This window comes from Zootermopsis nevadensis, unplaced genomic scaffold (genome assembly GCF_977971745.1).
Source record: "Zootermopsis nevadensis isolate Lab colony 2312 unplaced genomic scaffold, Znev_1.0 Znev_ptg000009l, whole genome shotgun sequence".
In the NCBI taxonomy this organism is placed as follows: domain Eukaryota; kingdom Metazoa; phylum Arthropoda; class Insecta; order Blattodea; family Termopsidae; genus Zootermopsis; species Zootermopsis nevadensis.
Genome location: NW_028259141.1, coordinates 1,128,952 through 1,145,546, shown reverse-complemented (window position 1 = coordinate 1,145,546; position 16,595 = coordinate 1,128,952). Strand labels below are relative to the sequence as shown.

The window sequence follows — 16,595 nt, the reverse complement described above, 5'->3', positions numbered from 1 at the left end:
GTTCCAAACAGTTGGCTCATCACTCCTGAATCCTGATACCGCATTTTCTTCACTCAGACCGAGACACTTTAAATATGTAAATGGGGAAACTAATGGAAATACATAGCAGACATCTGACAATAGCAAGATCACACAAGCGATAAAGACACGGTGAAATATTCCACTACATCACAGCAGGCACATATTAGAATGCTAGCAAATGACATCAATTTTTGCTTTAGCAAAACCCAAAATTGTATAAGAAAATTAAAATTATTATTTGTGTACAATCCCTATATGAAGCACACAAATATGTAATTGTTTTTGGAACTGCACTGTAAAATGTAATGTTACATTCAACCTACAAACAAATAAATATTTGTATTTAAAATTTTCTGTACCATTTATCATTGTGAATGAGATCAAGTTCCTGATAATCTGTACAGCGTTCTACTTCACGTTCATTTGGAAGTTTACAGAGTGTAGCCTCAAACATGTAGGCCATTCTCACTTACAAATTTTAGCTGTTAAGGTAAAAACATTTATGTAAAGAAGGAAAAGGGCCCATCTGACAACAAAATTCATGAAGGTTATACAGTCATCATTCTAAAATACACAGACATGGTTTTTATGGATTAACTAACTAACTAGATGGCTTACCGAACCCGAAGGTTCATCACCGAATTAACCAAAGCCCTGTCCTGGGCCAACAAAATCTAGTTTCCTTCAACTCCTATCTCCCATAGATCCCGCCTGAGATTATCCTCCCATCTACGTCTAGGTCTCCCCAGGGGTCTCTTCCCCTCAGGCTTCCTCCCATCTACGTCTAGGTCTCCCCAGGGGTCTCTTCCCCTCAGGCTTCCTCCCATCTACGTCTAGGTCTCCCCAGAGGTCTGTTCCCCTCAGGCTTCCTCCCGCCTGAGATTATCCTCCCATCTACGTCTAGGTCTCCCCAGCGGTCTCTTCCCCTCAGGCTTCCCGGTGCACACCTCTTGTCCCATCCATGCGCGCTACATGTCCCGCCCATCTCATTCTTCTCGACTTAATCACCCTCACAATACTGGGGGAGCAGTAGGTTTTTATGGATTAGAACCTAATATGACAGTCACAAATCCATGTTACATAATGCATCAAGTATTAAGGTTTATGGTGGACCAAAGTAGGGATACTGCCGTGGTTTGAAAGACACGATGGACCTTTGAAGGTTAAATTGTGTACTGACAAAGATATTCAACACTTGGTACAATTACCTTGTTCATATTATTTTAAAAATACATCATATTTTGACACCTGTCCTGTGAAAATTTCATAGCAAGCAGAAAAGAATGTTTCTATAAACCTGACACTGACCTGGCACTTTGGACAATCTACTCGGTGACATCAACCAGAAATATGACCCACAATGGTACTGAACTGCTATAAAAGCAAGAAATATTGGAATGGATCCACATAACAAGAAGTATTTTATTTAGTGTTCTGTCTGACGACAGGTCCATATGAACAGGATCCTTCCATCCTTTTCTCGGACTGGGACCTGTTCATATACGTTCTTGGCAGATGATCCAGAAGTGGTTTGCCATTGCCTTCTTCTGTGTGTGAATGGAGTAATTGTTGGGATGCCACGGAGGAAAACTCCGTGTTGCCTAGACCACGGCCTTGCCCAACACAAGTTATAAATTCGGGCATCGCCGGGAATTGAACCCGAGACCCCAGGACTACAAGGCCAGCCTTCTAACCGCTAGACCACCGTGGTAACAAGAAGTATACACTTACATAATGCTTCACAGTAACTTTTATTTCTTAGTCATTATAACAGATTACACAAATAAAATATTTTTATATTATAAAGTTAGAGAAAAACAGTTCAAAATATAATAATTTCTTCAAACATGTGTTGTAATTAACTCTCTTAATAACCCAGATCAGCAAACAAGTCAGTGCCTGGAGCCAGTGGTGGTCCAGTGCGCTTCCCATATCCCCTAAGGCACGGTATTGCCTTAATTCGATATTGAAACGGGAGATAGTCCTCGATGAACACAAAATACTCCATCAAACACTTTATTATTCCAAGTTTATAAAGTGCCCTCTTAATCTCTTCCAAAATGCTCTCGTAGTTCTCATACTTTTTTCGCCGTATCACAGTCGACACCTGAAAGGAGAAACTTCAAGAAATGATTAATGTGCGTAAAGTGAAATGGTGGTCCAATCACAAATGATACAAGGATCAGGAGAGCCAGTGGTGACAAGAGCCTGAACTAAATGTTTGTGACTGCAGAGCTAGATGAATCAGCTCAGCGACATAAATTCTTTAAAGATTTATTTTCCTTCTATTTCATTAAATATACTCTGCACTGAAAAATGTTAGACATGGAAATCAGAATACAGACAGCACAAATTATCACTAGGGTTATCCGAACGAGAAACATGCTTGCAAAAATGCCCCCAAAAAATAGCGAAATATGACCCAAAAAAGGCAAAATGACCTAATTTGTAATGAAAAAATATTTTCTAAAATTTAAAAAAAGCATTTTGTATTTCAATCATATTCATGTACAACTATTACATTACTTGATTCCCTAGCAATTTTAATCCGAAAACCTCAGTCGCTAGAAGTTGTAAATGCCTCGTTTTGGATCGGCATCAGATGTTGAGAATACGTGCTCCTATAAAAATAAGATAAATTTCAAGAGAGAGCCTTTCATGCATTTAAAATTCATTAATTACAAATAAATAAACAAAATTACAAACATTACGTAAATTTCTTCATTTTCCTTTCTCGGCAGCATTACAATATACAATGGTGTGCATTTTCAAGGTCTCAAATGAAAATCTTAGATTGTCGCACAATAAGGTCTTGTAACTTGAGACATCACAAACATTTCGCGGCGTTATCGGAAATTACAGCAACAGAGGAGCGTGCCAATAACGACATAAGAGGCAGGAACGTAGTTTTTTCGTAGTGTTGATTCGTCTGAAATTAACTGAGTCATGTATTTCTCCAAGAAAAATTTGAACTGCTTATTGTTCAATTTGTTCAGTTGGCAGACGCAATCATTTCACACAGGTCCTTTGAAAATTCCGACGTTTTGTTTGATGGTGAAGTCGTTGCTTGCTTTGATGACTGGTTTGTCAGCTCAAATTATTTTCATGTTTTGCCGTATCACAATGCCGTTGCACATTAAATCCCTTACCAGCTATAACTTTAACTTCACAAAGTTTACAGAACAGAACTGTTGCCTTTTCCTCGCCGAAATCTTTAACGAAACCCTTCGCTTCGCACTTTCAGAATACTTCACTTTTGGCATCTCAACTAACTGAAGGATTCACTGTAAATGCCTGAGAAATGTACTTACAAGTAAGAATTTTATAACCAAAATATGCATTTGACTACAAATATGACCAAAAACATAAAAATGACCTAAATATACATTTATATTCAAAATAAAAACAGCATAATTGTGATTAGAATAACCCGGTTAGTGTTTAATTTCAGTTTAGAATCAAAATAGAAGCCCCAATAAAAATATGACGTCATGAACATCCGAACCCTAGTTATCACAGTGGTCATAAAACAGAATTTCTTTTGATGTGCTGAAGAACAATTGTCTGTTGCACCATACAATTAATAATAGCATCATGACTGTGATATTAACTTACCTTTTCACACAGAAATATAACAAATTCTTCTGCTTTGCAGCGAGCTTTCAGCATGCCATATTTCTCTTCACACTTTGGGATGAGCAGTTTATAAAGCCTTGGAGTCGCCCACGATTTGGGACGTTTGAGACGCGGTCTGTATCGTTTGCCATCCACTAGCAGAGCTGGGTGAATTTTTTTCTTACCACCTGTCCTTTCACGGACAGTCACGCTGTCTTTAATATTTCTTATTTCCCGATGTTCTCTGCTAAACAATCCATTTGTCAGGTTTGGTTTCAGTGCATCATCATATTTCTTCTTCACTCCTGATACTAATTCACGCAGTTTGGCACTCCGTTCCTCCCTAGGGAGGAGGTTAAATGTGCACAGATTCTTTGAAGTTGACACTTTTTCCTGCTCTCGGCCAAACCAAGGAGCAGTTCGTGGCTTCACACTTTTGCTGAAAATATTGTGCCCACCTTGTGTAGCCTTTTGTTGCACACCATTCTGGTCCATTTCACTAGAATCACTTACGGACCCAGGATGTACATCCGCCGACTCCAATTCAGTTTGTTCTTTACCAGAAACTTTAGAAACAGATGGAGTGTTTATATCAGCCCTTCTTTTGGGGCTTGATTGTTGTTCCTTTGTATCAACATGTTCATTTCCCAATCTGTTACTATTATGTGTGGTGACTAACAAAAGTGCACTCTTCTGTCTCAATTTGTCTCCTGATTTGCCATCCTCAGCTACTACGACCGACAAATTTTCACTCTTCTGTCTTGATTCGTCTCCTGACTCATTCTCAGGAGCTGTGACCGAGATAATTGCACTCTTCTGTCTTGATTCATCTCCTGACTCCTTATTCTCAGGTGCTGTGACCGAGATAATTGCACTCTTCTGTCTTGATTTATTTCTTGATCTCCTTTTCTCAGGTGAAATAAATGACAGATTTGCACTCTTCTGTCTTAATTCATCTCCTGACTCCTTATTATCAGGTGCTGTGACTGAGATAATTGCACTCTTCTGTCTTGATTTATTTCTTGATCTCCTTTTCTCAGATGAGATAAATGACAGACGTGCACTCATTTGTCTTGATTCATCTCCTGACTCATTCTCAGGCGCTGTGACTGACAGATTTGCACTCTTCTGTCTTGATTCATCTCCTGACTCCTTATTCTCAGGCGCGGTGACTGACAGATTTGCACTATTTTGTCTTGATTCGTCTCCTGACTCATTCTCAGGCGCGGTGACTGACAGATTTGCACTATTTTGTCTTGATTCGTCTCCTGACTCATTCTCAGGCGCGGTGACTGACAGATTTGCACTCTTCTGTCTTGATTCATCTCCTGACTCCTTATTCTCAGGTGCTGTGACCGAGATAATTGCACTCTTCTGTCTTGATTTAATTCTTGATCTCCTTTTCTCAGGTGAAATAAATGACAGACGTGCACTCTTCTGTCTTGATTCGTCTCCTGACTCAATCTCAGGAGCTGAGACCGAGATATTTGCACTCTTCTGTCTTGATTCATCTCCTGACTCCTTATTCTCAGGAGCTGAGACCGAGATAATTGCACTCTTCTGTCTTGATTTATTTCTTGATCTCCTTTTCTCAGATGACATAAATGACAGACGTGCACTCATTTGTCTTGATTCATCTCCTGACTCATTCTCAGGAGCTGTGACTGACAGATTTGCACTCTTCTGTCTTGATTCATCTCCTGACTCCTTATTCTCAGGTGCTGTGACCGAGATAATTGCACTCTTCTGTCTTGATTTAATTCTTGATCTCCTTTTCTCAGGTGAAATAAATGACAGACGTGTACTCTTCTGTCTTGATTCGTCTCCTGACTCATTCTCAGGAGCTGAGACCGAGATATTTGCACTCTTCTGTCTTGATTCATCTCCTGACTCCTTATTCTCAGGTGCTGTGACCGAGATAATTGCACTCTTCTGTCTTGATTTAATTCTTGATCTCCTTTTCTCAGGTGAAATAAATGACAGACGTGTACTCTTCTGTCTTGATTCGTCTCCTGACTCATTCTCAGGAGCTGAGACCGAGATAATTGCACTCTTCTGTCTTGATTTAATTCTTGATCTCCTTTTCTCAGGTGAAATAAATGACAGACGTGCACTCATTTGTCTTGATTCGTCTCCTGACTCATTCTCAGGAGCTGAGACCGAGATAATTGCACTCTTCTGTCTTGATTTATTTCTTGATCTCCTTTTCTCAGATGACATAAATGACAGACGTGCACTCATTTGTCTTGATTCATCTCCTGACTCATTCTCAGGCGCTGTGACTGACAGATTTGCACTCTTCTGTCTTGATTCATCTCCTGACTCCTTATTCTCAGACGATGTGACTGACAAACTTTCCAACCCAGTCTGTCCTTTTTTAAATTTTTTTGTAATGGATGGAGTGTTAATTCCAGCCTGTGTTTTGGTGCCTGAGTTTTGTTCTGATGTGACAATATGTTGATTTCCTGGTTTGTTGTTCTTAAGTGGCGAGGCTGACAAGTGTGCACTCCTTCTCCTTCGTTCTTCAAGCCTGTAATATTTTAAAACGCGTATAAACAAGTTCACAACTCTTGATTCACATACAGAAAATAGTTTTTAATGGTGGTTGTAATACTTGAAATGGTTATTTACAGAACAATTAACTGCATTCACGTAGCCTACTAATTAAATCCATCAATAAAACTAAAACTTAAATTCCAAAGGTGTTCATTATGCCACATCATAAGCACACACATTTTAACATCAAGATTAATTACGTTATCAGAGGCTATAATGTTGTCAAGCGTGCACAATCATTGGTAATGTTATCGTCACCACCATCATCCCACTTCACAACTTTGCACATCCATCATGTTGGTATTACCATCCATAAGAAAGTAAAATGTATAATTTTGGATTAGCCTCAACAAAGGTAATAACAATCCAACCGGCTGTTTCAAGTTATTACATGGCGTAATCTGCCGAGGGAACTCTTCCATCCACTTAGATCCAAAGGCTTACATTCCTTCGATACTATACACCGGCATTGTAATACAGTAGATTCCGGTTAAATGGGTCATCCGTTAATCGGGGCAGCCGTTTATTTGGAACAAATCTGAAAGAACAAACCTTTTTAACTCTTTACGTGGAATTTCGCATAATTGGGCCAAAGTGTTCTCGTCCCGATGCGTCCCAATTAACCGGAATCCACCGTATTCACATACTGATGAGACACATTTGGAAGCAACTAAAATATTCTGACTACTGCTACAAAATTTTATATATATCCATCGAGTGAACAGATGTGAAAAATATGTTAAAGGCCAAAGTCCAATCTTTCTCTTCTGTTGTCCAAGATAATCTCTTCTGTGCTCTTTCATCTGGAGTTAATTCACCAACATTTAACTCCATGCCTGTGTAAATATTCAAACTGTAAGTACAGTCAGTGACGATAACAATGCATCAAAAGCACTGTTTGACAGAGAGCCCCAACTGCAAGAACTACTGTGTCCGCATCTTTGAAAATGATTCTGAGGCATGAAACCAGCTCGTCCACATAACACAGATTCATCGCAGATCGCGAGTCCTCAGTCTTCATCACACACAATTCTGATAACACAAACTAGCTCCAGATAAAATGTTAGCCGACCATACAGTAAGGGTTAATAACGACATCTACAGGAATTTAAAATCAAATAGGTTATAAAATTACCTGTCTGGCACGTCTGTTACAGAAGAAGACGAAAACGATGCAGAATCTTTGAAAACATCCTTAAAAACAGATAGATCTGCAATCACACGCCTTCTCTTCCTGAATGGCCGAGTTACTATGGGGCTAATGTCTTCAAAATTGTCAACAGAAAGATCACTGATTCTTTCTGGTTGTACTGGGGGGACAGCGGAACTCTTTGCCTTTGGGCTGTCAAATGCTGCCTGTGTTACGGAAAAATCTCTCATTAGAACCCGCATTTATATAACACGAAATACAAGCTCGCTGAAAGCTGACAGTAACGGGGGTTTAGACCTCTTAAAAAATCTTAATGCCCCACTTTCTTGCCAATAAAAATGTCATGTACTCACGAAAATGAGAATTTCTATAATTAGTTCATGTTAATTAAAAATGCCAGGAACATTTTTGAATTTGAACATAGATTATGAGGTGCGATCGGAAAGTTTCTAGACTGCGCCTATAAAAACCCGTACACTTATCTCAGGTATTAAATTCATCCATCACCCTCGAAGTAGTTCCCCTGGGAGTGAACACAACGATCCCAGCGCCGCTGCCACGCCTGGAAGCATCCCTGGAAATCTTTCTTTGTCAGCCTGTCAAGCACCATCTGCGATTCTGCCTGAATCTCTTCTATCGTCTCAAATCTCCTTCCCTTTAGCTGAATTTTCATCTTTGGGAAGAGGAAGAAGTCACACGGCGAATAAGGAGGGTGCGGGATGACGGCCATGGTGTTTGAGGCCAAAAACTGCCGAACTTTGAGAGCGGTGTGCGCTGGCGCGTTGTCATGATGCGTCGCATGTGGAGTTCTTCCTTTAGAATCAGCTGACAGATCCCATAGCCTATCCCAACAATGTCGCACAAGTCGTTGATGGTACGACGTCGATCTTCGTAACATTTTCGGGCGTTGTGCTCAAAGATGGTCGTCCAGAACGCTCGTCATCATCGACAGAGGTTCGGCCATTTTTAAAACGTGAATGCCACACAAAAGTTTGTGCACGACCCATTGAGGACTCCCCAAATGCTTGCTTTAGCATTTCATAGGTTTCCGTAGCCGTTTTGGCGAGTCTTTGGCAAAATTTGATGCACACGCCATTCCGAAATCGCAGGAGGGTCGGTGTAATGCACTACCAAAACGCCCGTAACTAAGAAACAAATGCTAATTCGATAATGCCGGCTGGCACACTGATTCACTATGAATGTTGGCCGCACCCCCTAAAGGCAGAAGCTCGTACTACATCCGGTTCGCCCGCTATTGACACAGCCTTGAAACTTTCCGATCGCACCTCGTATGTCTTGACACATCGGTACTACATCGCCCCTGTGTCCATCATTTTCTTTGTCATCAGCTACAGAACAACTCAGAAGTGAATTGTAACTGTGAGTACACTTCTGCAATGAAAAATAATTCAAACACAGGATGCGAGAATTCTGCACTATACTTTTATATAAAAATTATTCACTACTGTACCTACCAAAATGTATCCACCTATCTACCCAACGGTATAATCTTTCTACCACCTCCTCCTACCATTATGCATACCCATACACACAGAAACACAATCGCAAGCTTCAAGTCACAAGAATCATTTACAACTCAACTCACCCCAAACAGTTCAACACCAACACCCTTCGGTAACACATTCTTACGTCGATGCTCAAATTTCGGTTGTTTCTCTGGTGACTTCGACACATCTTCTAAGCTTCTGATTTGTTCAGTAAGAGAATTATCGTCACTTCCTGAAATCCGACTACCACAAAAAAGAAATACAATTTAAAAATCAAAGAGCCTTTTGCATGACTTTCTTGACATCAACAAAGAACTGTCATTAAATTACAATCATTTACAGACAGTACAATCCAAAAAATAACATATAAGGCTAATGCATTAAAAAATAATAAATAAATTATGGAGTAGTGATGTCTTTTCTTTACTTCGCACGTGCATCGTCTACTCAGAACTGATACCTTCTCTTAGCTGCCGAGAGCCGCGTCAGACGAAAAGTTCCATCCAAGTACTTTGTCCATCCGGGTGTCATGGTAACGCTTGACACTGCAGTATCGTCATGCAACACACGCTGTGGCCTCAAGTGTTCTGGAGTCGCTGCCACGGAATCCAAATGACGAACCATACTCTTATCAACTGCACAGTATAAAGGTTAAGAAATACATATATTTAATCATACAATTAATAAACAAGATATTGTAGGTGCGTCATATTGTGATTTATTTAAATAGTATTAAAAATATATTAAAATTGGCCGTCAATCACAATATAAGATAATTAAAAGATTAAAATATCATTTTTCGTTCCGTATCGAGTGCTCGATTTACATATGGCCAATTTTAATATATTTTTAATACTAATTAATAAACAAATAAATTAACAACTAAATCCAATGTATGACTTGTGGTTCTTTCACCACTCCCATTCCTTTTTCCTACATCCGTCAGATGGTTTAAAAATGTCTTTCTTAACTGATCAGCGTGGACCACCCACAAGTCCAACTGCACTAAATACCTTACGGACCACAACTTCGTACAACTACGCCAGTCGCCCGGCGTCTATCTTTTTATGATTCCGTACAAGGATGCATTCCCATATCTCAAAACATTTACACGCCTGAGAATTATTTCGGCCGAGGCAATCCGAGTTACAGATGTGGGGGTAAGTCTATACTGACAGATTGATTGAAATAAGGCCATTTTAAGTGGTAATCACTAATTTCATCATCCTGGAATATTAGTTTACATAGTGATCCTTTAATTGTCTGCACAGACCTTTCAGCAGTTCTGCTGCCTTCTGGATGTTACCGTTACCCGACAGGATTATATTTGGGCCCGGAATGTCGCGCGCATCATTTCGTAGTGTGCCCGCTGTAAACAGCTACTGCTAAAGCTAAGCTGCTTAAAGTTTTCATCCCTAAAACCCCTCAACTAGTTCCCATTCAAGGACAAGGATTTGCTCCACCGCTGAAACATCAACAGTGACGTGACCTTCTAATGTAATTTCACGTCTTATTATTTCATGCAGTCTCGGCCATCCATTCTTCTGTGAAACAAATGTTTCTACATTTATTAAAATTGAAATATTTGTGTTGCTTCTCTGAGTCTAAAGCCACAACAGGACGCCATCTAATCAAGTGCGATAAAAACCAGTTACATCAACATTAAAAGAAATATTCTGCAATGTAATTTCAGAATAAAGTCCCGCACCGTAGCCGCGCGGTCTGAGGCATCGTGCTTCAAACTGGTGATACGGAATGCGCGCTGGTTCGAGTCTCGGGAGAGAAGAAATTTTCTCATGAGCTTTCGACCAGTGTATGGGACCGGTGCCAACCCAGCACCGTGAGGAAATTGGGGAGCTACAATGAGTAGCGTAATCCGGTCAGGAAAGCTAGCAATGGCTGGGGGTTCGTCGTGCTGAACACACGTCACGCTGTATCTGTTTGGATGATCGTTCACCTCTGCTTAGACATGTGAACGTGAGGCCAGCAGTCAAGCTAGTCGGCTTAGACTCTCTGGAGCTGTTACGCCACGGATTTAATTTTTTAATTTCAGAATAAAATAAGAAAGAGAATGTGTAGCATACATTCATATAAATGTAGTATTTTATTTCTTATGCAATCCAAGATACATTCAACTTCAACAAGATGTCACGGCTCAATATTCAGGCAGCTACCATAAATTCACTATCAAGACGAGACGCAGTCTCAGTAAACACTGACCCAAACCCCTAAACACAAAAAAAATTATGTAAGATTTGAGGTTTTCACAACAGCGAGTCTGAAGATGACTTGTCTTCTGGGTTTTTGTGTCACATAGTCTGGTAGAAGTTTGAGGTAAACTTCTACAAAAAAATATCCCAATTTTGGAGATGAAATATGCAGAAAAGCACACAAAATCTTGTCACGTGCTTTTAACATATGCACTCTGCGCGAAGAACACACATAAATGTGAGAAATATTGTAGAATTTTGTATACACTAAACTATTTTTACTGCTAAATTGTACCAGGCTTCTTACATCATCACTGAATGTTTCATTACACCCTTTAACAGCCAAAAACTAATGGTATCTGTAATTCTCATATTTTAAGACCTGTTACATATTCCCCAAGAATTAACTCACTCTGAAGGCTTCGTTCAGCGGGTAGTGATCTATCTTGAACGACCTGAGATGCCAGCTGACGTGACGAGCTGCGTCCCCTCCTGGCTCTAGTTTCCGGCTGGTCGTTTGAGCGTAAAACACTGCGTTTCTTTTCCATTTTCTCGTATCAGTATGTTTCAGCACTGTTCTATTTGAGAGAAAATATTAATACATTTGTTTACCTTGCATTGTTCTGTAAGACTCTCAGTGCTACTACATAATTTTTATAAAAATTTTAAAACAACAATAACATTCTTTTATTACACATCCACTCAAATTCCAACCTTTGACAAACCTTAGATGGGAAAATCTAGAATTTTAATATTCTAACTGCAGCCAGGGATAATAAATAAAGTTTAAAACATATTACGTCTGCAAATTGCCAATATACGCATCGTAGTACGAAGCATTTTGAAACTTTAAACTGTTCCTTTTTATCACCTTGGTATTACTGCTGTTATCACATAATCAGAATATTCTGCCATTTGTCTAGTAACAGAATAGAATATTTCAACATTGCTAAGCAAATTATGCCAATGGACCAGTTCAAAAACTCTGAAACTATTTCTCTCAGAACAATTTTAATATCATCCATGACCACTGGAGATACATCACAAATATAACTGCAGATTCTTGATCAAATACTGAACTTAAGTCACAAACTGCAATGCATGGTGACAATCTTTGAGGTTATGTTTAACACATACAAGACTGAAGCTATAACTTCTTCTCATGAATAAAATAAAATACCATCATTGAAATAACGTGTAATATGATAATTTCTGCACATATCTGGCATGCCAACATACGGCATAAATTGCATGACTTCGTTGGATTATAAATTGACAGCTTCTATATATGATATTACCAATACAAGTTTTGTTTCAAAGTCTCAGAAGTAAGCGACCTGAACAACACCAAGACGAAAAATATTTATTTTTGTTAGGATATCACTTGAACAAAGGCCACAACCACAAAAAAACTCAACTGGACTCATGTTCATGTGAGAATGGTTTGTGTACCCTGGAAACCAAACATGATAGAAGAATGTGACTAAGAACAAAGTTGTTTGTTTCTGCAGGGAAGAGCAAAGAAAACAACCATAAAAATCTGTCTTGGGTTTCAATCCTGATGAAGATGGGTTTCTGTAGCTCAGTAATTAAGCATGACTGAAAATACAAAGCTAAGCACTTGTTAAATTTCCCCACAATAACGGGAGAAACCCTCCTCAGTGATGAATAAAAACTGGCAACAGATACATACAAAATGAATAATTTAATATATAACAGAAAATACAGAATAAAAACGGCAGCTGTCTCTAGGCTGAAGCTGGTATTCGTTTAATATATTGAAATTCCATGAGGCCATGACTAAAAACTCTATCACACTGAGCACATTTCCAAAATTTCCTCATTATTTCACACAGACAGTCAGCCTACAGTCGAAAGTTTTTGTCAGAGCCAGTGTAAATATTAACAGAACCAGCCACACAGTAAAATACCATATTCTGTAATTTTTATTGCATATATAATTGTAGGATTTGAGGTTTTCATGGCGGTGAGTCTGAAGATGGCTGTATTCTGGTTTGTTGCACCGTGTAATCTGGTAGAAGTTTACCAGCATTTCAGAGGTCCTTGCTGCATCCATCACAAGCAAGGAATCAGTTGAGATACAAGCACCAGTCAGTCAAGGTAGAACCCTGATCGGACCAGTGCGGAATAAGGTGAAGATCGAGTGAGGGCAGTGGAGCAAACTGCAGGGAGAGGGGCATATACAGCCTGGTCAGAAGGGGGGCAGAGGAAGGACATGCAGGACAGGTTACAGGAAGCAACCCTTCTAAGGGCCCCTAGGGGTTCAGAGGATAGATCACCAGACATAAGAAAGTGCACGTGAACAGGAGGATAATATGAAATGGAAATAAAGATTGTTAAGAACATGTATTTATATATATGGAAATTCCCTAACATAATATTCTAATATACAGATAATAAAATTACTCAAACATTTTTGAGTGCAGCGAAACTGTAGCTATCTCTAAGTATAATGTAACTGATATGCAACTGATAAAAATGTGACTATAAATTCAATTACTGTATTTCGTATCTAGTAAATATTCTGTAACTGTATATGACGTAATATTCTCCGACTTGTTTCAAATACTGTTTTCTAGGGTCTACAGGACGCTTCTATACCTATCTTAGGCTTCTTTGTATAAAAAAGATGAGTGTATTTTGGGGTTATGTCTGACAGTTTTGCGTTCCTAAAAGTACTGTGTACAGAAAAATGCCACCACAAGAGGAAAACACTTTATTTACCTACTTCAATCCATTGTGGGTGGTGGTGGTGGTGCTGTGTTTGCAGACATGCAAATTACAGCCGCTTCTCCAAAAATACAGAGCATGTCAGAAGGTGGAAAATGCAATAACCCCAACAAAATTGATAGGTTTATAATTTGTTCTGGAAATGGATGCACTCGATTAACTTCTATTTTCAACATAAAAATAAAAGTGGTCATGGTAAGACAAGTTCTAAACACGCCAATTTCATACCGAATGTAATAAATATAGCTATTGTTTTACCTTGGAAGTATATTCCAGCTGCGTTGTGAATTTAAGATGTACTTGTCGCTACATGTAACTGACGAGTTGAACCAATCACGATACTTTCAGGCGTCTATGAACCATGATTGCCAACGTCGCAACACTTAATGGAACCCAGGAGGGAAATACAAACATGGACAATGTACGCCGACAATGACATCACAGGACTTGCAGACTGCATTAAACGAAATAATAGAAATGGGCGGAAACTAATGACCTCCAAACGAATAAAGAACAGACATATATGACTGTGAAGATTTATGTGTTTTGAGTTGTTGCGTTGTGTAGTCTGGTCGATGTTTAAAAACGTTTCAGAGGTCATACTACGTCATCAGGGCGATGAATAACATCGACCAGACTACACAGCGCAAGAACCCAGAAGACAGAAATCTTCATACTCACCGCTGTGTTAAACCTCAAATCTTACATATATGATTGCGTTGAGGAAGGACGCCAAAGAATATCCTCGTGTTCTGTTCCGTTTTACAACATGCCAAAATCCACAGAGTTTCACATATTTCCGCTGTTAGTGTTGTTAAAAAAATCGTAAAGGAATTGATGCTTTTTAACGAAGGCAAGGTTTAGCTACCGGAGAAAGGATTCAGGAAGGGATTTCCTCCCCACGGGCAGTCTGAGAGGTGGGAGCACACCAAACGAGACATTTCATCACGCTTCAAAGTTGTGTCAGCGACAGGACAGATAGATAGAATGTTAAATAATCTTCACAACTTTCCGATAAACTGTTTGGATTAAACTAATTGTTGTACGTAGTTCTTACCAACATACAGCGCTACTAGAGGAAATCAGATCTCCAAGGCATTAAACGAGAACATGAAGCAAACGTCTGAGAGACAGTCTCCGCTTCAGCTCAATGTGACGTCCGAACCAGATCAAAGATTATGTTCAAATGCCGGCCAGAGGAGGTACAATTTCGTAAACTTGCATTTTTTTTAAAGGAAAACACCCTGCTTTTCAGTTGTTGCTGTCGATGCTGGAAAACATTGTTGCAACAATGGAGATCAAAGTGGTTTAAAACAGGAAATCCCTTGAAGCATAAACTTTGTGTTTGCTTTGTTGATTGTGACCGTGCGTGATTTTTCTTCTGTCTTTCGAGGATAATTTTAATATAAATGTTTGAGGTTAGGATGACGTCGTATAGCAAAACGTTCATATCAAGTTTAATCAAAATGGAGCATTTGCTTCAAACTGAGAGGGCAATATGATGATCGGATAAGCTTATTTTTAAGGAAGGAAAGTGGGTTAGAAGAACTCAAAAGTGGTAGCAAAGTTATGATACGTAAAATGGTGTAATTACGTTGTAATCATATAACTGAGAATAAAACATTGCACTGCTTTGAAGCAACGTTCTTTATTCATACTTCAGTGATGGTCGTGGATAATGTGCAGGGGTTTGATTTCCTTGTCCTTCATATCGAATTCTCTTTGAAGCCGGTTGTGGCGTCTATAGTCTCTCAGTTCGCGGAAATTATGCCATCAAACCGGCGAGAAGTCCTCAGCTGTTTCAAGTACCTGCAGGTGACATTAGCAATACCGAGTACACGTGCCTAATTACAATTGACGCTCGTGAGCGTAATTTACGTGGATTGGGGCCTTATGGTTTGTCATTCAGCAAGACTCCCTGAACGGGGGGATCAGCCCATGTCTAGGCTTCTGTATATAGAGAACAAGACAACGCAGAGAGACAAACAGGGCGTAATTTCTCAAGTCCAATTTTTGGGTTACAGTCCACAAATTTGAGGATTTTTTCTAAATAAATATATAGCAGCCTTCACTAGACTGGGTCTCGTATTTGTGATGACAATCGAATGTAAGATCCTGGTGACAGATTCCCCCCAGTCACGTGTTAAATTTGCTCCTCTGGTTTTGATAACACCGGAGCCCCCCCCCCCACTGTATATAAATGATTTATATCACTTATCGACACTCATTTGGGAAGATTTGACGAGAATCTTATAAATTTATGAACACAAAGCGATGTGATTACTTCATTTATTTTTAAGTCTATCAAAGTGAGCTCATTAAATTTTCCACAGATTACTCGACTCGAGGCAGAGCCGACCTGACTTATAAAAGGCAGACATTTTGTTTATTTAGTTGGTTGGTTAAACTTGAAGACGAGACGCTAAAGGATAAGAGAAGATCAGCACACTAACTAACAAAAGCGAAGTATTTCATAACTCTGATTTTAGGTAGAAAATATGGCAGTTTGTGAGAGACGGGATTAAGTAATAGGAGTATAAGAAAAATACACAACGAGGAACTTCAAAAGATAGGCTACATTCCACGCTAAATATCGTTCGAGTGTTAGAAATAGTATTTTCCGTAATTTTAGTAGAATTACGTTGATGTTTAACATTGTACGTAACCTACAGACTGGCCACTGAAGATGACCCTTTGGGGGCCGAAACGCTCATGGTCTATAATATATTACTGTTCAGTGTTAATAATAGTTTTTGGTTATATACAATCGACAGAGTGGTTAAT

General features: G+C 39.3%; 1 protein-coding gene across 3 annotated transcripts; it reads right to left on the bottom strand.

Annotated features, from left to right (window-relative positions):
* Positions 1-1,753: 1,753 nt before the first annotated feature.
* Positions 1,754-14,201, bottom strand: LOC110837325 (uncharacterized). 3 transcript variants are annotated; one of them, XM_022079309.2, is made up of 7 exons: positions 14,070-14,201; positions 11,473-11,638; positions 9,311-9,485; positions 8,949-9,093; positions 7,328-7,548; positions 3,637-6,166; positions 1,754-2,128 (listed from the first exon to the last, which is right to left on the bottom strand). In XM_022079309.2, the coding sequence occupies exons 2-7, from the start codon at positions 11,606-11,608 to the stop codon at positions 1,889-1,891; spliced, it is 3,447 nt and encodes a 1,148-aa protein (XP_021935001.2). In that variant the 5' UTR covers positions 11,609-11,638; positions 14,070-14,201; the 3' UTR covers positions 1,754-1,888. The 3 variants fall into 3 exon arrangements, with proteins under 3 accessions (XP_021935001.2, XP_087201511.1, XP_021935002.2); XM_087345385.1 differs by lacking the exon at positions 14,070-14,201 and adding an exon at positions 13,810-14,015; XM_022079310.2 differs by having other exon boundaries at positions 1,950-2,141.
* Positions 14,202-16,595: the final 2,394 nt, after the last annotated feature.